This window comes from Clytia hemisphaerica, unplaced genomic scaffold, assembly GCF_902728285.1.
Source record: "Clytia hemisphaerica strain Z4C2 unplaced genomic scaffold, Clytia hemisphaerica genome assembly, whole genome shotgun sequence".
In the NCBI taxonomy this organism is placed as follows: Eukaryota; Metazoa; Cnidaria; class Hydrozoa; order Leptothecata; family Clytiidae; genus Clytia; species Clytia hemisphaerica.
The window spans coordinates 84,219-111,159 of NW_027103716.1; the positions used below are offsets into that span (position 1 = coordinate 84,219).

At 35.1% G+C, this 26,941-nt stretch overlaps 1 protein-coding gene across 1 annotated transcript; it reads right to left on the minus strand.

Annotated features, from left to right (window-relative positions):
• Nucleotides 1-3,768: 3,768 nt before the first annotated feature.
• On the minus strand, nucleotides 3,769-26,532 carry LOC136804244 (methionine synthase-like). The gene is made up of 35 exons (XM_067060944.1): nucleotides 26,441-26,532; nucleotides 19,780-19,918; nucleotides 19,515-19,606; nucleotides 19,318-19,407; nucleotides 19,067-19,136; nucleotides 18,852-18,944; nucleotides 18,486-18,592; nucleotides 18,264-18,323; nucleotides 17,959-18,053; nucleotides 17,653-17,753; nucleotides 17,225-17,286; nucleotides 17,069-17,136; nucleotides 16,712-16,791; nucleotides 13,602-13,714; nucleotides 13,182-13,322; nucleotides 12,694-12,879; nucleotides 12,097-12,276; nucleotides 11,810-11,926; nucleotides 11,471-11,611; nucleotides 11,038-11,127; nucleotides 10,699-10,797; nucleotides 10,445-10,498; nucleotides 10,101-10,214; nucleotides 9,279-9,379; nucleotides 8,707-8,895; nucleotides 8,352-8,433; nucleotides 7,857-7,955; nucleotides 7,557-7,629; nucleotides 7,226-7,381; nucleotides 6,785-6,978; nucleotides 6,181-6,311; nucleotides 5,398-5,464; nucleotides 4,715-4,816; nucleotides 4,394-4,597; nucleotides 3,769-3,980 (listed from the first exon to the last, which is right to left on the minus strand). Exons 2-35 carry the CDS (start codon nucleotides 19,901-19,903, stop codon nucleotides 3,891-3,893), a joined length of 3,765 nt encoding a protein of 1,254 aa, XP_066917045.1. The 5' UTR covers nucleotides 19,904-19,918; nucleotides 26,441-26,532; the 3' UTR covers nucleotides 3,769-3,890.
• Between the last annotated feature and the right edge of the window lie 409 nt (nucleotides 26,533-26,941).

The window sequence follows — 26,941 nt, forward strand, 5'->3', positions numbered from 1 at the left end:
TACGTGAAATTAGATAATTTGTAGATAATGAATTCAACAAACGAACTTTTGGGTTATGAATAGTCAACGGTCAACGCTGGTAGATAATTAGAAATTGTTGGACGGCTGAACAGTTTTCCAGCATGTAAAATTTGCACTTGAATTTGATACACGTTCGACGCCTAGTACAATTAAACAGTAAAATTTAAACACTAAAACGGAAAATGTATGTTGCTAAATGTAACTTTCTGGTACCTATCAATCTATTTTGAAAAGTGCATTATCATTTTAATTTTTATCTTACTGATTTTTATTTGTTCGAAATTGTAATATTATTTTTAATTTTTGTTACAATTTTGAAAATTTAAGTAAATAAGACGAAAGGTATTATTACATACATTATTTAAAAGAACCAAAATGAAAATGTATACCTCTTAAAATATTATGCTAAACGAGAACAACTCTAAATAAATTTCCGATTTCAAGCCTTGGCCAAGGATGTTATTACACGTTTTTTTTTTCTATAAGAACATTTTGATGTTCCTAACTTTTTGAGTTTTATGCCTAAAAATGTTCTTATCATGTTCTAATTTCACCATTTTGTGAGTAATTTTGTCCTTTTTTTAAGAAATTGGGTGTTTTAGAGTCTGCGAAGCCTTAACTTGTTCTTAACATTTTTGCCATCGAAGCCTCTTGTTCTTATATAGTTTGTTCTTATAAAAAAACGTGGCGAATTTGAATTTAGGAAAAAGGATAAGAAACTGTACAAATTGATGCTTTCCTTCGTTAAGGGAAGAATTTAATTGTATTTATCTAAATTGTAAAATAACAAAATTTGTTTTTTATCTGAAAGAAACATTTTAATCTTTGGTAATCGTGATGTGGTGTGTGAAAATATATATTTTTGATTATCACAAAGTACTGTTTTGGGTAGTTTAAATCATGCGGACGTGGCACTATTCAATACGTATTAAGTGAGAAAGCATGGCATGTGATTTGTATTTTCTCATCCGCGTGCTTTCTGCGTAGGATCTTAAGTGTAAAAATCATTTTCAACATGCATGTGATTCGATAGTTGTTTTTTCCTGTGATAATGGCAATTAAAAGATTAAACACTACCCCAAATTACGTCCCGCGTATTTTTTCTTTCTGGTCAATATAGTCAATCTGTCGTAGATTAATCTTGTTACCCCGGTACTTGCGATGGGTTAAAACTTCGATAATGCCAAAACATGCCTTAAGGGAAAAGTATAATCTATTTTTAGAGTATTCCTTGATGACTCATCGAAAGTGCTTTAGAAAGGAGGGAAAATACTTTTTTGACATGTTGAAACGAGCTTGGAAAGATGTTTCGAATAATCTTGAAATCCGATCCACTGATATCTTCATATAAAAAGCCCCCCCAACAAAGGTTATTGGTGTAGTTTATGTTTTATCCTTAAAATTCAAAGACGCGCCATTTCAAATTTTTGCAGAGAAGATTTATATTTGGGCAAAATCATGAACAAAGTGGTGATTTGCGTGATGACCGTGTTTGTATTAAGTCAGATTTTTAATGAGTTTTCATTCGTGATAACCGTAACTGGAGAACCTATACAACGAAAAGATGAGAAAGTAGTTCTGAACGAAAAAATTCGTATTGACTCAGATGAAGATGAAATTTTGATTCGTGAACGCCGCTCACCTGATCCTAGACCGTGCGGTGGAAGATCGAGAGGCGGTGGTCGATCATCAAGAAGATCATCATCATCATCTCGTGGCGGAAGTTCCAGTGGTGCAGGGCGTTCGGCTGGACTTTCAGATTGGGCGATCATAGGAATCGTGATTGCTGGTCTCGTCGCATTTCCAATTTGTTCTTCATTTTGCTATTATTTTAAAAAGAAATGTTGTGCTTCTGGTAAGAAAAATAAAAAAACTGACTTCAGTATGACTTCGAAATAACCATAATGATCTTTTGATCATTTTTTTACCTAGTTTATTCAGTAATACATATTTTTTATAAGAACAGATATATAAGAACATAAGGCTTAAATGGCCAACATATTAGGAACAAGTTAAACATTTTATGGCTTTGTGGACTTTAAAACAACCGATATCCTAGGAAAATGAACGAATACTAACACTAACAGCATAACTAACATCATGGCGAATATAAGAACACGTTAAGAATATTTTCGAAGGCTTCAACAACTTTTGATGTTCTTATAAAAAAACGTGTTGATCTAATTTTTAGTAAGTTTGTAAATACTTTACCTGGTTTGAAAATAACAGAAAATATGAATAGCCTATATTACTAAAATGTAAAATTTTGTATACCCTTTCCACCCCTGTATTTAGTCAGCATTATAATACATTTCTGAAAATCATATAATACCTTTCCAACGTTATATAACTTTCTAGCATACCATGAATAATGGGTGTTGAGAAGATGCTCAAAAACTGTCCACATATTCTTTTGAGGCAGACTTTATTATCTGGCTTGAGATGTCCTTGGCAGAAAATTTCATTTACCTTTAAATTAATGCCATAAATGACTGTGAAAAAAACCATGTTTGCTAAATCTTATCCCTCCATCTTTGTACAAAAAATCAGAAAAGACTTATGACAGGATTTTGCACAAAGTCCAAAAAAGGCAGTTTTTGGTCCAAATTTGCCTAAATATATATTTTTTCGAAAATCGGGCTCCGTCACATTTTGGGCATTGCCATTTTGCATCTTTGTGCCAAAAATCAGAAAAAACTAATGAGCCAATCTCGAGAAAAGCGGGTAACAGACGAACGAACGAACGAACGAACGAACGAACAGACAACGGTGGAGGTAGGTCCAAAAATCTTATTAAAGGCTTAATTTTTCACTTTTTTCATTCATGGGTTTGTAGGTGATTGGGAAACTACAACAATAATCTACTCAGAAAATTTATGGTTGTCATAAGAATGACATTTTTCTATAAAATTGATAAATGCTATCTAAAATATGAAATTATAACATTTCTATTGGTTCAATAAAAATTATTCGAAACCCCAGAAAATCAGATGACAGGTTGTGTAATAGACAGAGTAAAGCTCTAAACGCCTCTAAAATGAACTACTAAAGCCCTTGAGGTAAAAAGCCCTCTCAAGGAAATTCCATACAAGTTAGTATCTTGTTACAAGTCTAAAAAAAATAAAATATTCCATTGCAACACCACAGAGAAAACTTCTATTTTATCCGTCACGAGGTCATCCTAAGCAAAGCGGGTCTTCATCAAATTCACCAGAGTGTAATACTTAACGAGAAAAAACAATTGTGATTTGATTTCAGGTTAGATAAATACTATAATTTTTTTCAAAAATTAGGAAAAACTAAATTCAGAATAGCCTAAGTAGTAAACTGGTAACAAAACGTAAACACGAAAAAACGATAAATAAAGATTTTTAACAAATAGCATGTTCTAAGTTATATTATTTCATAATATGATTTAAAAATTGTTATAAAAAAAAATCTTCTAAACAAACTAAAAAGTGCAAAAAAATTAAAGCCAAAAGTGAAATCATGTTTTATAAAATGAGAATAGACCTTTTCATAAATTACGTCACGAACATCGCTTGCCTCGTATTCAAACAATTACCATGGTGATCAGTAGTGATTATGTCCCTTGAGACATTAAATGATTTTTTTTATAAATAGAAAGTAGTTTAATAAAACCCGCTGGGAGCTAATCACCATGGCAATAATTTCAAAACGAGGCAAGTGATGTTCGTGACGTAATTTATGAAAATGTCTATCCCGGCAAGAATTCTATCCCATTACTTTCAATCTTCAATAACTTGCAAACAAGTTACACCCCCGTTTTGATAACGGGAGATTCCAAAATAACTCCTTCAGCACGAATTAAATAATGAAATAGCCCCACTCTAAAATAAATGCTGATGTCAGCAGTCAGGTTCGTATGCCAGAACAGGTGACAACCAGGTTTCGATTTCTTTGATTGGTTTCTTCTTGCGATTAGCATAATCTTCAACCTGGATGAAGAGAAAAGAGGTAAACAATTTTTCAATGAAATCGCCAGATATATCGGTTGCATAAGTATAAAGTATTTGAATACGACCCATTATTACAATGTGTCAAGATCTAAGTTTCTTCAGTCTTGTATCTAAAAGTCACCTTCAGGAATGATAATTTGATTTAATCCTTTTGACCTCATTTTAGTACAAAAGGACTTGAGACACCTCAATAGAGAATCAGGATCAGAAAATCACTATCGGTTTGTAGATAATAATCCACTGGGCCCTTTCATAACTTGAATATCAAATAAGTTGAAAAATGATTGTCAACAACAACAACAAAATGCTCTACCAGAAGGAGCATTATAACAAATAACTTGAATAAAAAAGTTGATTCAGTTTATGATATTATACTGTCGTCGATTTTTTACCTGGTCTTTGCAGATTTTCCCAGTTGCGAAATAATGTGATTTGGGATGTGCAAAATACAGACCAGATACAGAAGCCGCCGGAAACATGGCCAAGGATTCGGTCAATTCTACGGAAATGTTTTTTTCCGCTTCCATTATTTTCCACATTGTTTGTTTCTCTAAGTGATCAGGTTGTGTTGGGTATCCGGGAGCTGGTCGAATGCCCTATATGACGTAAGGAAGATAAGTTCTTATCGTACAAATCTCTTTATGAGCGCCATTTTAGCGTTTTATAACCAAAGAAAAATATTTACCTAAAAATAGCATAAAAGTGGAACAAACCTGGTATTTGACTTTGAGTAGGTCACTCTCTGATAGACTTTCTTCATTACTATATCCCCATAAATCACGCCGTACCATTTCGTGAAGTTTCTCTGCAAAGGCCTACAAAACAAAGATGATCAATGGTACATAATGACACGCACAGTAAGTGTGGGAAGCTTTGAGAAAATCAAGCAAAGTATAGAGGGTTTGGTTAAGTTATTCTCCATTGGGCTCTTCCATAAAATATTTGTACATGGGGGGTGTGGAGGATGTATTGGATGTTTTGTTCGGGGAGTAGTGGAAAATTGGCAAGTCAAAAAGTCTGCTTAGGGTTAATTTTGAATGTCCGGGTAGGGGGGCAACTAATGCATTTCCGTGGGTGAGATCTGCCCGGGGGGGTCGAAACTAACAATGTCCGGGAGATAAATTTCCAAAAAATGTTTTATCCTCCCCCCCATATTCAATTTTTTTCTGAAAGAGCCCATTTTTGAATCGCCATTACTCGAAGATTTGCCTCATAATGGCAGAAATTATTTAGGTAACTTAAGAAAAAAACCACGATTGTTATAACGAGTCATGTACTAATATGTCATAAATCTTTCATCCAAAAATATTAAAATTTCAACATCAACTTTTCAGAAGTGTTTGGCAAAAGAAGCCCTCACGCTTCATACATGACAAGTGTGAAAACTATGACTTACTTCGGCTAAACGATCAGCTATCGCTTTAACCATGATGGAACTGTAATCGTCAAATAAATCTTCGTATCTGAAAGAGAGAAACACACATTCGTATCGGTGCTTTTTGGGTAGATAAATATTTGTGAGCAAGCTTGTTTCTTTAAAGAACGTTGTTCAATTCAACTTTTAATTTAACAGGCATTTATACTCTGACGCCTGTTATCTTGCGATAAAAATGAGAGTGCAGCAAGCTTCAATTCTGCTATTTTTTTCGACCACTGAGCGCCCATCTACATTCATTTACCTTATGTGAGAAAAATATCGGAGGAAAGCGATGAAAATTGAAAAGGGGGCAATAAATTTTCCACATCGTCACCCGATAAAACTTTTCGCCGATTTTTTTATTCCCGAAATTTTATACCCCAACCAAAATTCAAATCCAAATATTTACACCTTTATTAACCGATACTAGTGCATTAAACATCGAATTACAAGATCTATTTTCGAGCTAGTAAAGGGAACCATTTCATTTGGGCAATTTAGTTGGGTGGAGATGTCTAAGCTGTAAATTTGGTCGGGGAAAATTGACGAATTTGAAATTTCGGTTTGGGAAAAAGTGACGAGAATGCCTCTAGGTGACGAAATATTTCCTCGTTTTTTCCCCGATGAGGTATATCATTTCTGACATCGTTAGTTTTATTATTTATAACGATTTGTTTATAAACAACAGACTTGCTGCAAGTCTAGGGCACCTCCAAAATTTGCCATAACTTTTTTGAATCGCAAAGTAGCGAATGTTCTTACTGTTTTGCGAGTTCTTCAGCACCAAGACAAGACACAACGAACATGCCAACATAATCTGTTTTGTTCGCACACAGAGGAGCAACGAAATCAGAAATACACATATAGGATTTCTCTTTCGTCTCTTTTTCAGCCTGTAAAAAGCAGAACAATAAAGAATTGAGCACAGACAATGTATTTGATTGTGTCTCATAAGTTATCAGGACCTTGGTATTAAGGATTCTAAATATTCTACATGTCTAAAGAGTTGGTTTTTTTAAGATTCTAATACCTCACTGCGAGTCAATTTTCTTTGCAAATTGAAAACACTGGGAAGATCTTTCAAACAATTCTAATCTCGACTTCAATTTATTGTGTAAAATGCTTCCTCCAGGCCAAGTACTCTCTTGCTGAAGAAGCTATAAAGCAACTTAAGAAGAAGGTCTTTCTACAAGTTTTTAAACCTTGGCAGTAATCTCTTTTATAGGACATGTTTCCGAGGTCTAGTCGGTCTTCACTCACAACATCGGTGCTGGAAGCGGTCAAAGCGGTTCAAAGCAGAGCGCTAAAGACCAATAGCCTCAATACATTTCGACAGTTGGAAAAGAAAAATGTCCATTAAGCGTACCTGTTGTCTAATACCATAGAACGTTTCGGAATGTATCCTTTCACCGTCTTCATTTCTTTGGTATAAATGAATATCATCTTCAACACTGTTCGCTTCAACGAATGTGACTTGACCAACCGCTTTCATTGATTTATTTGAAATGATTTTATTCAGCATACTTTGTGCATCATTGTACACCCGTTGTGCTTCTTCGCCTAAGGTTATGGAAAAATAGGATTTTAAGTCAAATTGAATTGCACAAAACAAAATGATTCACTTCCAGAGATATCTTTTTGTTTTTCAAGAGGTCGTTTCCAGGCTGGTGTTACAGACTAGCTGTAACTGGTTGACTGGCTGTTTCTGAACCAGTAGAAGGATCGTAGAAAGACGGAATCAGAAGGTAATAATAACATGAGTACCAAGAGTAGAAATATTTTCTGTGAAGGAAAAGTAGAGACTCACCCACAGTTTTATCTTTGAATATTTTTGGGAAACCACGATTCGGATATCGTCCACGAAGTTGCCAAATATCGAAGAAAGGTTTCCAATCAATGTAAGATACAAGCTGTTGGATGGGCAAGTCTTTGTATATCTTGTTTCCCACAAAGGTGGGTTTCACTGCAAGTATAAGAAGAAAAGGAAACTTTCATTCACAATAAACAGGTTCAATATCCAAGATTTTGAATATAAAAGTTGGTTACAGATCTCTGAGGCCTAGTCTCATATTCATTCAAATATTTAGGATCATCTTCGCAATAAGAACACTGAAAGAAAGACATCAAATGAGTCGTACCTGGTTCAAAACCATCCCAGTCGAGCGTGAATTTGCTTTGCCGTGCGGTTTCTATTGAAGTGTATTTACGATCCTGAAAAGGAGAAAGTTATCTTCATTTCAAGAATTTATATCAAATTCTTTGACTCCATTCCAAAATATATTTCGTCTAAAAAAATCAAGTGACTCATTTTGAGACACGGCGGTGTCAAGATCTTATAATTCGATTACTATAATAAAACTTCTTCTGAACCAGAGATCTTAATTATTTCATTATATATTTCGGACAGTTGAAACAATTTTCGGACAGATCCATGTTACCTTGATTGAGTCTTTGAAATCTTCTCTAATTTCATCATATTCTTCCACGGTTTCTTCCGTCAGTTCCAAACGACTATCCTCGTCCATCAAAGCCTGTGCCTGAAAAACATTTTCAATTTTGTCATCTTTAAAGGTTTTATTTTTACGTAAGTGTTCTCGTTTCATTTATATCATACACATGTTTCATATCAGGAGTTTGTTATATTGTGCTGATATAAGCAAAAAATGTTTTTCTTTTCTTCTTTCTGACCAATCAATATCAAAAAGCTTAGAAAATAAAATTTATGAGTAAGTAGTATCACTCTCATTTAAAATCTAAAATCTACAAAAATATTTTATCTATTAGATCATTCGCCTCAAAAATACCTTTCCAACAAGAACATTTATCGAGAAACTAAAGGTGTTCGCAAGTATAGCCATTTTCTTATCCGCACCAATGCTATTTTCTTGATTACAATTAAGTACTTTTTGGTAGTTTTTTGCGAATTTTCTTACCACGACAGCACTCTTTGACGCATCCAGGACATGTATTGTAGGGTTGCTGTACCGTGGTGCAATCTTCACCGCTGTGTGTGTTCTACGAGAAAATGGTTCAACATTATTATGAATCGTGCTTTTCAGATCAGTGATTGATTTCGATTGTGAGCTGTTTTAGAGTGTTAAAATTTTTCTTTACAAATTTACGAAATTTTATTTGGTACGCTCTGACTTTACCTGCCCGTGTGTTTTTAAAAATCTATTTTATGAATATCTTGTGCGCTAAAACAGATAGCCATGTAAAAAAAACTGAGGAAGATGGTAACTCTAAGCATCATAAAGGACAGAAAAGAGTTTGATGGCTGACAAATACCTTGATGTAGTCGCTCCACCAATCAGGAGAGGAGTTTTCATTCCTTTTCGTTCCATCTCCTTGGCAACGTGTATCATTTCGTCCAATGAAGGCGTAATTAGACCTGATAAACCGATGATGTCAGCATTTTCTTCGATGGCTGTTTGAAGGATCTTCTCACAAGGTGTCATAACGCCCAAGTCGATCACTCTGCGGATAAAGGTAGGTGTAAGTTAGAGCCACGGACATCATATTTTACACACTAGATAGGCTAACTGTTCACAGTTTTCCCGTGGAAGTGTGTCCAGTTTTGAAGTCGACTAATCCACCATATTTTTTTCTATTTTACCTTGGATTTTCAAACGTTTGAATTTCAAAACATTTGATTCGCGCTGTTGACGACCAGAATTGAAAACAAGATGACGGAATAGCCAGCTCTAAAACTGTACACGCTTCTTTTATATTGGAAGCCCGATCCAGTCAAGAGATTAGTGGTTTGAGTTCAGGTGCAAATCTTCGAGATTTTATTTTCATCAGCTTTTACAAGGAATACCGTTCACTTGGAGAAGAATCGTAGAAGATAACAAATTTACCTGAAATTATTGCAACCGAGAACAACACCAACTATATTCTTTCCAATATCATGAACATCGCCTTTGACAGTCGCTATCACGATTGTGCCACTGTACAATGACTACAATTAAAAATTAAAATGGGTATATAATTACGTCGAAAATAACTCTTCTGGTAGAATCACTAATAAAAGTACCAAAACAAATGTCTGCCCAGGTCTGCCACAATATAAATTTTCATACTAAAAATTTCATCATTTTAGGAGCAGAATGGGTAAAACTCCCCAAAATATAGATCAGTGTAAGTTCCACCGGCCAAAAAAAAAAGAAGAAAATCTAAGTCTGATTAGGATAATTTTGATCAGGAAAAGCGGGGGAGAAAAGGCGCATGGTTGCTGCTCACTGAGCTTAGATTTAGTTCATTGGTTATCTGATCTTAGGTAAGTTCGTCTATAAAACATCCGCGTAAGCATTCTTACTCCAATCATGCTCGAAATATATTGAGTATTTTAGGTGTTTTAACGTTTTTCCGAATTTCGGGCGAGAATATGAATTGCAATTTAAGTACTTTCACTTTATTTCATTGGATTTTTCGATTAAGAAAAGGAGTTCAGTAGATTTTAGGCTTTATTCTCAGGCTTATTTGAAAAATTTTGAGCTATTTGATTCTGGGATCCTAAGGTAATAATGCCTAAGTCTCAGAGTTAAAACTCTACATTCCAAAACTAATTCATAGTCATTAAAAAACTTGTGGCGCATAGACATTTGCAGGGAATTTTTTTTTTCATCAAATTAAATGACTTTAATCAGCTTTCATATTGTAGATACAAACAAAAATCTCACCGATAAATCTGGAGTTTCTTCTCCGCTGTTGGCGTTCATTTCAGCTTTTTCAATCTCCATGAACGGCACCAAATATCCGACAGCTTTCTTCATCACACGAGCTGATTTGATTACCTGTCAAAACCATAAGACAATTTAAAGGCTTACAATAATTAGGAATAGGAGTATTTGCTTTTAAAAACGTCGAGGAACTCTAGAAACTGTAAATTTGAGCTTCGCCCCTATTAAATACTATTTAAAAAAAATTAAGTTCTAAAAGGGACTCTTAAGTAATTTTTATCCCGTGCGAGATTTTGGTTAAAAACCAAGGAAAGTTTAGGTAATAATTAGATTATGTAAGATACCTGTGGCAAGAACATTTTACCAGCCCCGAATCGGTCGCCAACAATTGACATTCCCTAGATAAAGAATAAAATCAGGAAATCATCTTTAAAACGTCCAAGAGACATATTATAATGTTTACAAGTATAACCCTTTATTAAAGGAAAAGTTTTAAGTTAACCGGCAAATGTCTTACTGAAACGGCCCACAATTCTAAATACGGGCTTTTAAAGGGTTTCAAAATACTGACCCATACCCAAATTATAAACACACTCACGCTCATCAATGGTCCTTCAATAATATTCAAAGGTCTTGGGAAATCTTCTTTCATTTGTCTCGCTTCTTCAACGTCATTTGTCACATACTTATCAATGCCCTGAAAAATAATCCAGAATATGAGAAACATTCTAAAAACGATATATCTCAAATTGATCTGAAGCCTTTTAAAGTGCGTTTGTAACGATATCATTTTGAGTAAAATTTGCAAAGAAGACTTGCGTAACAGATGCCTTTCAATCTGCTATCAATGTTTGACAAAGAACCTTAAGAGGTCCAGTAATTTAATGTTGGTACGAAAATTTAAAAATCTCAAAAACACTGGACAGTCGTTTTCTACCTTGATGAGGGCGTATTCAAGTCGTTTACAAACATGCTCTTTCCTCCATTCTTCATCTGTTTGTGGTTTATTCCCAGTCTTGCTTTGTTTCTGCAAAAGATAACAAGGTAAAGAAACACCATTCAAAAATCCAAATAGAAACTATTGTAAACTTTTAAAACCAGATAACCCTGTAGCGACACTTTTATAAAATGTATCCCTTCAAATTTTGGATTTAAAGATACTGATTTTTAAGATATACTGACAAAGTAGGATTATTAAAATTTGTGCTACCGTAGACAAGGAGAGGTGGAAAGTTATTTCTTTTTTAAATGATGTGTAAGAAAATGGCAATAGGTACGTCAAAAGATGAGAAGGACTTAATCAGTTGGATTGACATAATGAACATCTTCCAAGTACTAGAACCTTCCAAAAGTACTTTACATATGCATACCTGCGCAAATTCTAACATTTTATCAGTAGCTTCAGTATTTTTATTCCAAATCAAATCTTCACATAGGTTCAACAAATCTTGAGGAATATCGTCATATAAAGGGATCGTTCCTGCATTTACGATTGCCATGTCAAGCCCTGCCTAAGAATTCAAGATTAAGGTTAGTAATAGTTTCGTTCTCGTAAACTAGACGGTTAGCAAGTTAACTGGGACCTGGAATCTTTTTTATGGGCTGAAACTCTGTATTCAATATTGAAGTTCAAAGAAATTCACAAAAAAGACACTAGTAAACTAGTAAAATCAGTTTGAGAAGCAAAGAAGAACGTCTATTACCCATACCTTGATTGCATGGTATAGGAAGACGGCGTGCAAAGCATCTCTCACAACATCCATTCCACGAAATGAAAATGAGAGATTGGAAAGACCACCACTACAACGTGATCCTGGACATAATTTCTAGAGAAGAAAAAATTGTTACATTTATTGAGAGACAGGAATACGACATAATCCTTTAATCCATTGAAAAACGAAAAGGTTGACACATCTTCCTTTTATTATCATTTTCATATGGAATGGAGAAAATCTGTACAACATAAAATAGAACAATATAAACAAAATGATCCAACCTTGATTTCAGCAACAGCCTTAATGAAATCAATAGCATATTCGTTATGTTCCTCCATACCAGTGGCGATGGTCAAAATGTTCGAATCAAAGATGATATCGTTTGCATTGAAATGCACTCGATCAACCAAGATATCATACGAACGTTTACAAATCTCGATACGCCTTTCCAATGAAGCAGCCTGTGTAGAAGAGGAAAATATGTATGGGTAAAAGAGCCATCATTCTTGGATTGGAAGATGTTCTTTCAGGAGAAGAAAGTTTAATGATTAGACATAAAGGATCAATCAATTTTAAAGTTAAATTAAAGATAATTTTCGACACAAAGTTGACTCCCACTAATTCGAACTCAGACAAGAAAGCTAATTTGTTCGAAATGTCATTAAAAAGGGGAAATTGATGGGATCGATTTGAATTTCAATAGTTAAAGAATCGTTCAATAATAAAAGATTAAATTAACGAGTCCATAAAGATCAATGCGCTATAAATTCCTACTCGAAAGAGAGGAATCCTGATCACCTGGTAACCTGGAGGTGTAATATCCATCTAACATCCATCTAACATCTATCTACCTAAAGATCAATAATACAACCACAAACCTGTCCTTCTTCATCGAAAGCCATAATAACAACAGCCGCTCCGTATTTCTTGATGAGCAAGGCTTTCTCAATGAAGTCCTCTTCACCATTCTTTAGACTGATACTATTGACGATCGATTTCCCTTGAGCACATTTCAATCCTGCCTCGATCACTTCAAACTTGGACGAATCAATACAGAGTGGTACCTACAAAAAGTTGAATTATGATATGAGTTTAATATCCTCTTATAAAGTCTGATTTGGAGATTTTAGTTCCAATATATCTTAATCCAAAAGATCTATGTCATGACAGGATCCATTATTAGTATCAATAATTTCTTTGATTTTAATATGTAAGTTTTAAACTAACTACCAGGAGAGAACTCATCTTGAGTTGATTTATCAAAATCATAAATGATAGGGTAGATTCTGAAGAATTCTTCAACATTTGGTTGGTCGTGTATACAATGGGGTATTTCACTAATTACTCTTTGTAGACAGGGTAATACCTTAGAGATATCGGGCTCTGATGCGATGAGTTTACAGAAATCAGTCATGCATTTTTCTCCATCTAGAAGCCCATCATCCATGTTGATATCCAAGATTTGTGCTCCATTTTCCACTTGACTTTTGGCAATCGCCAATGCATCCTAATGTTCAAATTTGTCAAACTTTTATGCTAGGGCTGAAACTCATAACAACTGCATTTATCATTACACTGATTTATTCCGAATAGGGGTACCACAGATCAAAGCATACTTTAAATGCCATTTTGATCATTATGCAGTGCCTTTAAAGTGTTTTAAAATCGAATATGAATCAACTTCTATAATTTATAAAGCACTGTCCTTGTTGTTTGCAGCAAGGATCTGATATAAAATTAAAACGAGGGTTTCTAGCGATAAGCTTCCACATATTAAACGATTTACCTCGAATTTTCCTTTCTTAATGAGATTACAAAAGCGCCTTGAACCTGCTACATTACATCTTTCACCAATATTGACAAAAATCGATTCTGGTGTGATATACTTAGGCTCCAAACCTGAAAATGAAATGTTATTGACGATTAGAGTGTTCCTACATTCACTGCTTGACAAAAGAATGTTAAAAATAACAACAATAACAAAAATTAAAGTCTACATGGCCTGAAACTACTCTAAAATGTCTTGTCATGGTATACAATTTAAGAATATTGGGCTATTAACTATCTTGGAACTATTAACTATTAATAGTATTAACTATTGAAATTAACTTATTATCTTTGTAAGACAATACGGTTTAGGAAATACAAACTATAGAGGATTGACCCTGCTCCAATTTTGCGCCATCAGTAACTTTGTACTTACAAACACTTTATTTAAACACAAGGAAAATTGAAGGATCACATGGATTTCGCCAGACGGTTTAACACAGAATCAAATCGACTTCATTATAACCAATCAAAACAACAAAGGAAGTATTAAAAATAGTCGATCCTATCAATCAGCAGACATCGGTTCCGATCATTCACTCGTTATTACTACAATTGTTTTTGATAAACAGGTAATAAAATGGCCACGAAAGAAAAACACACGATATGATGTACAGACTCTATTAAACAAAAACACTGCAGAAGACTTCAGGATATCAATAGGCGGAAAATTTGCACCGCTTATGCTACTACAATCAGGGACAAAATATTTGGCACAAAAGGGAAATTCACCAGAGTGTTTTGAAACTACAATCGATTTGTAAGTGCTCTAAAGTAGGTTCGAAGGGTAGAGTTTTAACTCTGAGTTTTAACGCTAGACTTAAGACTTAGGACCTTAGGATCTGAGGATCCAAAAGTTCAAAAATGGTCTAGTAGGGCTTGAAATATATCCTAGAAACCCATAAATCCCTCCCAGATCGAAATACTTGATGAAATCAAGTTGAAGGCCTAAAAATTGACATTCTCGCTCGAACTTCAATTTTCGAAAAATTGTAAATTAGCCAAAAGTGCCAATATATTATGACCCTGATTGTAGAAGGATCTGATATTGATTAACTCTACGATAAATTCAAAACCACTACGAACAAAGCTACTGAGGAAACCGTTGGACGACTTAGAAATAAACGAACTGAAGGACTTGGAGAAAACGTAGCATTACTTTTATTTGTCACCAGCGTAGACAAGCAAGAATTAATTTCATCAAGCATCCCAGAGACCCCGACATTAAAGAGAGATACAGGACTCTAAATAACTCGGTGAAGAGAGAAATACGAAAATTTAAATCCCTAAAATTAGAAGCGAAAATAAACCAAATGGAAATAGACTTTCAAAATAATAACAGCCACGACATTTTCCAAATTTCTAAAAGAATTTGAAGGGAAACCCATCAAGAAACCCATCAACACGATTAACGATAGAAAAGGTAACAAACAAACGAACATAAACAAAGTTTTAAAATGCTGGGAAGAACATTTCAAAGAACATTTAAACAAAAAATTTCCTTTTGATGATAATGCAATAAACGAACTTAACCCAAATTACGAAAACGAAAATAATCCCGAACCAATCAGCATTGAGGAAATTAGAAAAAGCATCAACAGTATAGAAAATAGAAAGGTCCCATGAGTTATTTCGATCACTGCAGAAGTCCTAAAAGCAGGAGGAGATGAAATGATTCAGCTTCTGCACATGCTGTTCAACAAAGTGTGGAATAAAGAGAAACCACCCATAGACTTGTCGAAAATGATCGTTACCCCTATCCATAAGAAAGGAAATAAGCTCGACCCGTCAAATTACCGTGCAATATCCCTCATATCCATCCCTGGTAAAGTCTTTACATACGTCCTTCTCCAGAGAATCAAAGTCCAAAGTGAAGACTTCATTAAGGACCAAACCAAGGAACAAAGGACGCAATCTTTGTAACCCGCCAAATCATTGAAAAAGCCAAGGAGCACAACGTCCATGTTCACTTTAATTTTGTAGACTTTAAATCAGCATTTGATACCATATGGAGAGAAGCCCTATGGAAGATGCTATCCAGCATCGGTATCAGTAAAAAGATTGTAAAAATTATAAAGAAATTTTATGAGAATACTGAATGTGCAATAACTATTGATGGAAAACTAACAAATTGGTTTAGTGTTTTGATTGGACTTCGACAAGGTTGTTTGCTGTCACCAACTTTGTTCAACGTATTTTTGGAGTTCGTCATCAATGAAATAAGATGTGTACCCCAACGTTTTGCTATGGACAACAATGATCTCGCTCTCATCATTAAATATGCAGATGACACAACACTTCTCGCCCTTGGTTTCCAGAAATTGCAAGAACTAACATCACAGCTACAAAATGCCTGCACTAAATGGGGTATGAAAATAAACACTGACGAATGTAAAGTTCTAACTCCCTCACAAAATCAAATCACTATCCAAGGAAATAATATCGACAATTAGTGACTTTGTTTTCCTTGGGAGTTCAGTCCCAGACGTTAAAATTGATATTGACCGAAGAATCGCCCTTGCATCGACAGCCTTCGCAAGACTGCGAAACAATGAATGGATCAAGCTAAACATCAGCCTTAAGCTGAAAATGAAAATTTTTCGTGCACTCATCCTCCCAATCGCCATATGCCTCAGAAACATGGGTTCTGACTACAAGGGAAGAAAACAAACTGACGGTTTTTCAAATGAGATGCCTTAGGTCAATAATAGGAATTTCGAGGCGTGACAGATTGTGAAGAAATGTAGACATACGAAGAATGACACAGTCCGAAAAAACGATTGTCAGAGTGATCAAAATCAAAAGGATGAAATGGTTCGGACATGTATGCAGAAAGCCGAACACATCACTTGTGTACCAAAGCTTCGAGCGAGATTTTCAAAATAAGAGGCCGAGAGGTAGACCACCAAAGAGATGGTCCGATCAGATCAGAGCCGACACAAGATTGCCACTCCTCACAGCGGAATGAAACACAAGAGACCGTTTGAAATGAGTTTGTCAGAAGCGTCGCAAAGGGTCGATTGACCTATGCTGTTAAGTCAAGTCAAGTAAGTCAAGTAACTATCTTACCAGATAACACCATGCAATCTTGATTGATAGGATCAGGCAACGAACGTGGTTTGCAATGTTTGGTTGCTTCCTTGATAGCACTAAGGAGAAAAACAAGAAAAAAATTTAAATCAATGTTTATTTCAAATTATATCAGTGATAAAGTTTGTCTTAAAATTATCTTTAGTGAAAACAAAAAAGGCTATAACTTAAATAGAAATGGAATCAACAAGCGGATATGTGCCCGTTGAAAGGATATTCTGGAAATGGATTATTATCAAACAGATAAATAAGAAAACCGTTTTTGTGTACGCTGGAGATTACATTGGGACAGACCTCAATTATTAGGTGCATTTATTAAGTAAAAAAATACTGTACTGAATGTGTTCAGGAGTGGTGCCGCAACATCCACCAACGATATTCACCAGTCCATCTTCAGCAAAAACCTACAGGCAGAGTAAAATTTAAAAAAAGTAAAAATATTGAAACCATTAGCATTAGATTTCAAATTAATAACGAACAAAGTATATTCACTTTTAAGGTAGCAGACATTTCTTCTGGAGTTTCATCGTAACCACCAAAAGCATTAGGAAGACCTATAAGGAAATAGCAACTACTCAAAAAAGTTGCAATGAAATTCACTTTCTTGATAAGACTGTATAAAGTATTTATTATTACACGAATATTACTAGGGAAGTATTCAACGGCCTTGGAAATTAACATGCAAAAAATTAACACAAATTTTATTTGCTTTTTCAAGGACACCATGGCTTGTTTTAATAACACGAAATTTCTTAATTCATGTTAATTACATGTCTTCTTATTTCCGTGTATATTATGTAACCATAAGAAGTTTTTTAATATGATTGCAGTTTGCAGGCTAAATTGCCGTTCAAAAAGAAAACGGAGGAAGTAAAGAAAAAAACTACAAATAACTAAACTAGAAAACTGTGAAAACGAACCTGCATTTGGGTAGCAAAGAACAAATCCTTCATAACTCAAACCCATTCTTTCAACAAAAGGTCTCATGTCTTCAGCACCAAGTGCACAATTCAATCCAATGCTTTCAAAAAAGAAGTTAACATAAGTTGAAGAATATTTCAGATTTTTTGAAATTGGCTTTGCAAAGGATTCATGCCCTGTAGAGGTTCCAACTATAAAACATACAGCTTATTTTTATTCAACAATTTACATGTAAAAGAATTCAGCTACACCACTTTTTATTCATAAGATTTACGACCCCTAGATTTTAATTTGAAGCAACATACCATAAAGGATTTGCATGTTGAACACTTGTGACAAAAGCTTCTGTAGTCTGGCCAGACAGTGTACGACCACTTTTATCAACAATTGTACCAGATACCTTAATAAAATATAGAAAATATTTATAACTTCAATTGACTTTCTAGTATAATTTTTCACATGGTACTGTAGCTCAATGGTTGAGTAAATGCCTGCGCATATTGTATGCTTGTGAGTTTGAATTTTGCCAGATGTGTTGGTTTTCCAAGGGCAAAATATATGAGGAACATAAATAAATATTGTCAAAGAGAATAAGGGCGAAAATGCTTACAAATATAGGTACTGGTCGATACTCCTTTTCGAACAAAGATTCTATTGCAAACAGTGCAGCCTAAGAATAGAAAAACATGAAAATTAATGCAAATCAGTATGCTATTTTGAAAAAATATAAAGATGATATCTATCTTCAAAAATATTTGATGAATATCAATTATATAGAAACTAATCATAATTTACTATACAAACTTAATTATTCTTTATTGACTTTAATCACCTTGGAGTTGGCTGTATCAAAGATGGTTTCCACTAAAAGAACATCAGCTCCGCCATCAAGTAGACCTTTAGCTTGCTCAGTATATGCATCCACTAGCTCGTCGAATGCTGAAAGCAACAAAAATGAAATTCTAAAATATTTTTAAATCACTGGGAAAAAATAAAAAATGTGTGAAAACTTCTCAAGTTTTCACAGACAATTTCTGTTCTGCTTTTATTTTGTTAATTTGTATTGTATGTATAATATTGTAATTCCTGAAAAGAAAGAATTATGATTCATATTTCAAACTGTAAGTGTAAAGACAATATTTGAGTAATATAGCATTCAGTAAAAAATATTTTATCATTTTCAAACTGCTGGACTTACTGACGTTTCTATATCCAGGATTTTCAACAGAGGGAGAAATTGAGAGTGTTCTGTTTGTAGGTCCCATTGCTCCTGCAACATATTTTTGACATCCTAAAGAAAAAAAAGATTGTTAAAGTATCAGCCCCAAAGGGAGAAACCAAGAATAAAACCCTTTATTGGTTCTCGATACTTCATAAAAATCAAAACAATCAGAAACAATTATAAATGCATACCAGTGATTTCTGTGACATCATCTGCAGCTTTTCTGGCAAGTTCAGCTGAAACTTTGTTTAGGCGATATACCTAAAAAATATAAAGCATAGAAAATCGGAATATTTTTTTTGAAATTCTCAATCATAATAAGGATAATTATGATCAAAGAAACTCTAGTAAACGTATGTGAATTTATGCTTGAAATTGTTGTACTGAAATATATACAAGTTAAAAATGAAAGAAGGTGAATATTTCATTAAAAAATACATACCAGGTGCTCTAGTGCATAATCAGCTTGAGCGATTGATGTTCCACTGAATGTGTTTGTTTCTATGAAATCAGCACCAGCTTCTAGGTAAGCCTGATAATATGGAGAAGAGAACAATTTCATATAGAATATTATTATAATGAAGCAACAATAACATATCACACAATAATAGAACAATTAATTTATATGAATTTCGTTACCTTGTGAATTTCATAGATTTTCTCTGGTTGGGTTAAGCTCAAGAGATCATTATTGCCTCGCAATAACTTTGAATGGTCTTTGAATTCATCACCTAAATTAACATGGTATATTAAAATTAGTTTTCTTTAAGGAATCAACGTATTATTGAATCGTTATATATAATATATATCGTTATATATGAAAAGTAGATTTCTAATTTTTTTTAACTCGGGCATTTATCATACAAATGCCTTATAGTACTGAAGTGTTCAAAGAATAATGTACCCCGGAAATCATCCTCTTCCAGTTCCAAATTTTGAATCATTGTTCCCATGCCGCCATCAAAAATCATGATTCTCTCTAACAGAGTTTTTTTGACTTCCTCTTTTACTTGTCTTGTTTCAATCATTTTTGCTGAGGTTATCTAAATAAATTATTAAAAAAAGTACCATATAATTGATATAAATCACACACTAAAGTTTTAGGACCAAATCTAATTGGAAATAGGACAAATCAGTAAACCTGGATTATTATGGCAGTTTTCCCCTAATTTCAAAGCTTGATATCATATTTAGAAGAAAAAATTGTTTAATGTAAAGGGTTTTAGAGAGAACAATTCGAAGTCAACTTTGTACAGCTGCTCTAGATTTTCATTACAATATTCTAAATTAAATTACAATTTTCTTTCAATCCAAATGTCAAAACTTAACAAAGGTACAATACACTTTAACTTTATACACTTTGATCTGTTCCTTTGTTCCCGCCCCTGATCATAGAAATTAGAGACCTGGAAACCTTGGGGTACTGAGGTTTGTGAGGTGAGGGGTATGTCCAAGCCAAAGGTTGAAAATCAATCCTTTCAAATTTCCAAATATTGCACTTTGACCTTTTGAGAGACTATTTCCAATTTCAGCCAAACTTTTCAAAATGTAATCCAAATTACAAGAATTATTATGACCCTTTCAGGTAGTGGAGTCAACTTTAGATATTCCGTAATTTTATCACCGTCATGTTAGAGCCCCATTGAAAGACTTCACATACCTGAAACACCCATTTTGCCTTCGGGGAACCAATGCCTGAACCCCCATCCCTGCCCTAGGACTAGCTAATTCACACATTCGTATGCACAATAGTGCAGATTCATGCATTCATGAAATCAAAGTGGATTTTCAAGTTTGGGCAGATTTGGGCAAGTTTTTTCAATTAAATCTCCCGCCTTTTCAGGATTTTCTCCCGCATCTTCCGCATTTGCAACAATTTGCTAATTCCCTGAAAAAAATATTCAGCTTTTTGAAAAATGGAATGGCAAAATTTACTGATTTTGGAGAATAGGGACGAAAAATTTCCTGATTTCCCGAAAAAAATTTCCCAGTTTTCCGATTTTGAAAAATTGGATTATTGGGGAAAATTGGATTCAAACCCACCAAATGCAAAGTTCCATCGTTTGGAAACCCAACACCTTATCCACTGCGCCACAGACTCATGCCAGAAAAGCGTTTCTGACGGCTATTTATATTGTACAAACTACAGACCAGACTATATTAAGAGAAAACCGGTAAAGAGTGCTTTTTTCGAGCTCCAACCCTAACCCTAACTGACAGTATTTCCGCATGCTGGATCCGGAAAATAGATATATGTGTCGCTGCAAGCGATTTAGAGCACATTCAAGATCGGCCAGGATCGGCCAAGTAATTCTACAGCCCAAATCGGCCTAGTTCGGCCAGGGGCAGTTCGGATTGGCCAAGTCCGGTCTGGATCGGCCAATAACGGCCAGGTCCGGTTTTGTCAAGTTACAAACCTGATAAAACAAAAACAATGATGTTTGGCCAATGTAAGACTGGTCTAGGTCGATATGGTCCGGTCCAGAACGTTTTACGTAAGCGGAAATACTGATTATAAGCAAAATTGTTTTCAAACAATTTTTTCGTCGAAAATGACATACTCCCTTGTATTTCATAACCTTGACCCACTTGCTCTTATGAATCCATTTAGAAAAGATTATTAGAAATCCTCCTTAGAATAGAATTGCACTGTGTCCCTTCGTTAGTTTATTTAGACATCCCTGTTTCATTTACATATATCTCCCTGTTATAACATGTCAATATTTTTCTTTGTATTTCATACACAGCTAGTAAAGTAACACCAAAACCAAAAGGAACAATTGGTTGTTTCGACCTTTTAACCAACAACAGCACAATCTCTGAAAAAGAAACTGTTACTTGTCTTTTCCTTTGCTGATATTCCAATAATACAGTTATCTTGATACTTTATAAATTATCTTTTAGCTCATGAAAAATTATTCTCGGGATGGTTTTCACTCTCTAGTGAAAACATAAAAATAAAAATACTTCCACCTTCTTCAGGGATCGAATTAGCGTATCGCATTTCGCAATTCGCGATGCGTTTTTGGATTACTTACAAGCTAAAAATTGAAAATTGATCCATTTTAGGATGCAAAATCATGCTTATCAAAAAATTGCGATGCACTTTCTATCCCTTATTTCGATGCCTGTTCTTGCTTCTGTTGTGATACTTTTCCTTTTGCTTTTGTTTTGATTTTGGAGTAAGAGACTTTTTAAAACATTTGAACGTTCTCTGGAGTTCATTCGAACACTTTACAAAAAGATTCGAAAGTTTTTAGGCACTCGAAATTGTAAACAAAAAATTGCCATCATACGAAAAAGATTTGCTTGTTTGTTTTCAGACCGGACTTGGCCGAATTTGGCCGATTTGGACCGGTCTAGATCGGCCTTTGTTTAGAGAAAAGATTTAGAAACATGGCTTAGCTAAGATCAGCCTATATTGGCCCAGATCGGTCAACATTGGCCAAATTCGGCTAGGAACGGTCCAGACCGGTCCATATCGGCCAAAAGTTTGGCTTTTTAAGGATCGGCCCATTTTCAATGTGCTCCAAATCGCTTGCAGGGACACATATGTCTTTCGCTTTTATGAAGAAGCCTTCGACTTCTACTTTCCTATCTTCCATCCTGATTTTCTGACTTACTCAAGTGTTTCTGACTGTTTTCTAAGTGTTTTTTCCTGAAATTTGCCTATACTGGAGAAATAGGACCAGTGCCCCTACAAAAGGATCCCTATGCTACGGGATCCTAAGTTAAGTCTGAGGATACGAATGTCCCTAAGATAGCCTTCGGCCTTATATTGTGACTCTCGAGCTCTAACCCTAACTGATAATAACCAAACTCCCGACTAGGTCTGTGGATTGAAAAATTTCACTTGCATTCTGGAGTATGATATTGTTTGCCAACTATTCCTAAAGTTAGTACCGTCAACTGCTCTAACTTGGGACTATCTGACAAAATGTCGAAACCATCCAGAGAGGTCCATTTTTTAAACATCTCTGTTTCCCAGGCATAGCCTTCCTGGAAAATTTGATCTGTTGACCAAAAGTTTCAAAAATCTTATTCCTAGAAATGAAGATCTGTTTCTCCTCAAAACCTAAATGTTTAACCTTAAAGTATCTTCCCTAAAAAATTTGATCTGTTTTCACAATTTTCAGAATTAAAATCTTGATATGTTCTCCCAAGCTTATATGGAATAAGATATCTGTTTCCCTCTCCTGGAAATTTTCATCTGTTTCCCTTGCTTTTTGTGATTGATATCTGTTTTCCCCCAGAAAGTTCAATCTGTTTCCAATGCAATATCATCTTTTTTGGAAACAGATATCTGTTTCCCAATTTATTATGTCATCTCCTAGAAATATTGATCTGTTTCTCTCTGATGACGTCATCAGCTAGAGCGGGGAAACAGGTAGCTTTAAGGAAAAGGTCTTTCCTAGAAAATCGGATCTGTTTCCCCATTTTTCAAAAAACGCTCTCTCCTGGAAAAGGGAAACAGATATTTCGGAGAAATGGGCTTGTTGGTTGCTTCTGAAACATGGGACGGCAATTCGGCCACCATTTCACCAAACCTCCAAAGTCATTTGATTTGAGTTAATGAACGGCGTATTAAAAAATACACAATTTCTCGTTCGCACCAAGCTTTTAAATCGAAATAATCCGTAGTCAAACACACGCGAGTGTCTGTGCACTCTGAGAGAAACAAAGAAGTATGCTTAATAAACTTGGTGGGGTTATCAAAACAGATTTGTTGTCAATGAGATTTAACAGTAAGTGAAAATACAGGCCAGATATCAACCAGTCCCATGTTTCGACCAATCGTCCCAAGTTAGAGCAGTTGACGGTAGTAATGAGCATGTGAAGTCGGGTAACTTACATCAGTGGAGGGAAACTTGCGTAGCCATCAAATGACTGACCAATCAAAGCAGCAAAATTTCAAAACAAATGAACTACGCAACTCCGCTCGCAGCTCTACTCTACCATTTTTGTTTTGATTTAACTTTGTATTTTAATGACCAGCCAGGTCATTCATTTGAGGGCTATGCATGTTAGCCTCCACTGATGCGCAAGGGGCCATTCCAGAATTTGTCTGTAACAGGGGGCCGACGACAAGACGACACAGGATTTCCGAGGGCAAAAGTTTTCACCAAAATTCAAAATTTCCAAGAAATTGAATTAAAAAAGGCAAAAAAGAGTGGAATTTCCAATGCATTTTGCAAAAGTACATGGATTTATATTGGAATTTCCGACCACCACTGGAAAAGAAAAATTATTTCTGATGCTAGAAAAAATTTAAAAATGCACGTCGTCTGATGGGGGGTAACAAAAATTTTCTGGAATGGCCAAAGTTACCCAATCTCACGCGCCACGGTACTACTTGTAAAATTAACTTTATGACTTTAGACCCTAATATAATGCCTAAAATGAGGGTTTATCATTTTTGTAATGTAATGTAATGTAAAATTTATTTGGTCAAGAAGGTCAAAAATTTAGTTATTGCTACAAGCATTGATGTGGATCTACTATCGTCAACTGCTCCAACTTGGGACGATTGGTCGAAACATGGGACTGTTGCATATCTGGTCTGTATTTTCACTTAAGCGGCAATCACAAATATCTTCATTTCGCGTCCTTGTTGGGTCCAAAAAGTGAGTAGGTCGGTCAGTAGGTTTAAAATTATGACCTTAACACTGTGACCTCCAACCCCAAAATGATGGCGCATGTACTGATTAAACAAAGTCAAAATGCTGCGAATGCGCTAAAAATAGCTCGCAAAAAATCGGCAATAATAAAATGAACGAAGAAAAGGTCATTGACAGAAAAAGTCCGACAAATTTACCGACTCACCGACTCAATTCTATTCAATTTTCGAGAGTCGGTCGAGCGACGCGAAACGAAGATATTTGTGATTGCCACCTTATTCTCTAAATTTAATTACTTTTGCAATATCTCTGATAATCTCTGAAGTCTCTGTTTTTTAAGTCATTTATTTTAGCCCATTTAACTTTAAGAATATATTTATTTGTTAATAGTCGAAATAATTATTTATATTTTATTATCTTATTATTTTCTAAATTATTTTTATATATATATACCGTCAACTGCTCTAACTTGGTCTTGGGACTATCTGACAAAACATGGGACGGCAATTCGACCACCATTTCACCGAACCTCCAAAGTCATTTGATTTGAGTTAAGGAACGGCGTATTTAAAAAATACACGATTTCTCTTTCGATTTTACAGTAAGGCGGCAATCGCGTCCCCCTGACCGACTCTCAAAAATTGAGTAGAATTGAGTCGGTGAGTCGGTAAATTTGTCTGACTTTTTCTGTGTCAATGACCTTTCCTTCGTTCAAAAATTTTATTATTGCCGATTTTTTTCGAGCGATTTCTAGCGCATTCGCAGTATTTTGACTTTTTTTATCATTACAGCATGCGCCATTTTGGGGTCGGGGGACGACCCTCGACATGGCCCGAGAATTCTCGGGCCTCTTCGGGCCATGTTCGGGCCGAGAGACCCTATCAATTCTTTTGGCCCGAACATGACCCGAGTCATTCGGGCCATGTTCGGGCCATGTTAAATGTTAAATTGATTCAGCATGTCCAGTCAAACAAAATAGTACAAAATAAGATTTGTCTGTTTTGTTTATATCGCTCAAAAAAACTTTACGAGCTTCCCGTGGACACGCTTCAGTTTAAAACCAGGACCAGTTTACTAGCAAATATTTCCACCCTAAGTATATTTATAACTATGTTTTCATACCAAATAAGACATATAATATTTATATGAATTTACAACATTCATATATTTAATATAATCAAGAGAAACCAAGTTTTTCTCAAAGAAAATGTTAAAAAAATTCAGTCCTGAAATTATACGCCTGTTTAAATCATGTTTTCAAAAATTGGCCCGAGTGTGGCCCGAGTGTGGCCCGTGCGTGGCCCGCGTGTGGCCCGTGCGTGGCCCGCGTGTGGCCTGTGCGTGGCCCGCGTGTGGCCCGCACACGGCCCAAATTCTCGGGCCAGCTCGGGCCATACTCGGGCTTTACGCGAATTCCAATAAAAGTTTTGGCCCGAGAATTCTCGGGCCATGTCGAGGGTCGTGTCGGGGGTCACAGTGTTAAAAGGTCATGATTTTAACCACCCATTACACGCGGTGGATTTGGCTGCTGGCTGGCTGGCAGTTTCCTCCAAGAATGCACTCCATAATGGATAGAAAAATGGAAATCCGAAAATTTTTACGACCGTCCGACAGTCCGATTCACTTTGTAGACCACACAGAGGACGCGAAATGAAGATATTTGTGATTGCCGCCTACCTAAGGCTTGCAAAGACAAAAGAGGTCTTAATTTTTTAGAAGCTTCGTCCCATAGCCGAGTCCAAGCTGCCAAGTCAGAGAATGTCAATAAAGAAAAAAATATTAAACTATAGTCTAAAACCCTAAAATGAACAATGATGAATGACTAAAAAAAGTATTTTGAGAAGATGTCTAACTTATAACTGGAGTGCCAGGGTTCAGGCGCTATAGTTATGAATCTATTTTATGTGATGCAATGCGAGGATCAATGAATATAATATGGTAACTTACTGAGGTTTATACAGGACAATCATGTGAACAAAGTGTGCTGATAAAGTTTCTGCATGTGATTTCACAAAAAAAGTACCAAATGACAAAGTGACTCACGCGAAGTTAACCTTCGACGCCGCGTGCGACTTTAAGAATGTATTCTACATGTAGGTAAATTTAAGCTAAATTGTACAAAGTTAGCCAGTATTTTAAATCATATCTATTATCGGAAGGTTATGCTTGTCGTTAAAGTCTGTCCAGATATAATTGGCAGTGGAAACAAGAATGCCTGTAACTTTTGACAGTCAAATATAATTATGGATTTTTTTTTTTGCTTGTTTTAGAGAATCAAGAGCGCTATAGTTCAATGTATTTTTTGTTGAAAAATTCGCGATTTTTAGCGGTTAGATTTGCGATTACAAAAATTGAGCTTTTTTTCTACTTATGCTATAACGTTCATTTTTACACCAGTGGTAGTTCAACCTTAGGTTAAAAACTTTTTTAAATTTCAAGGCAAACAAA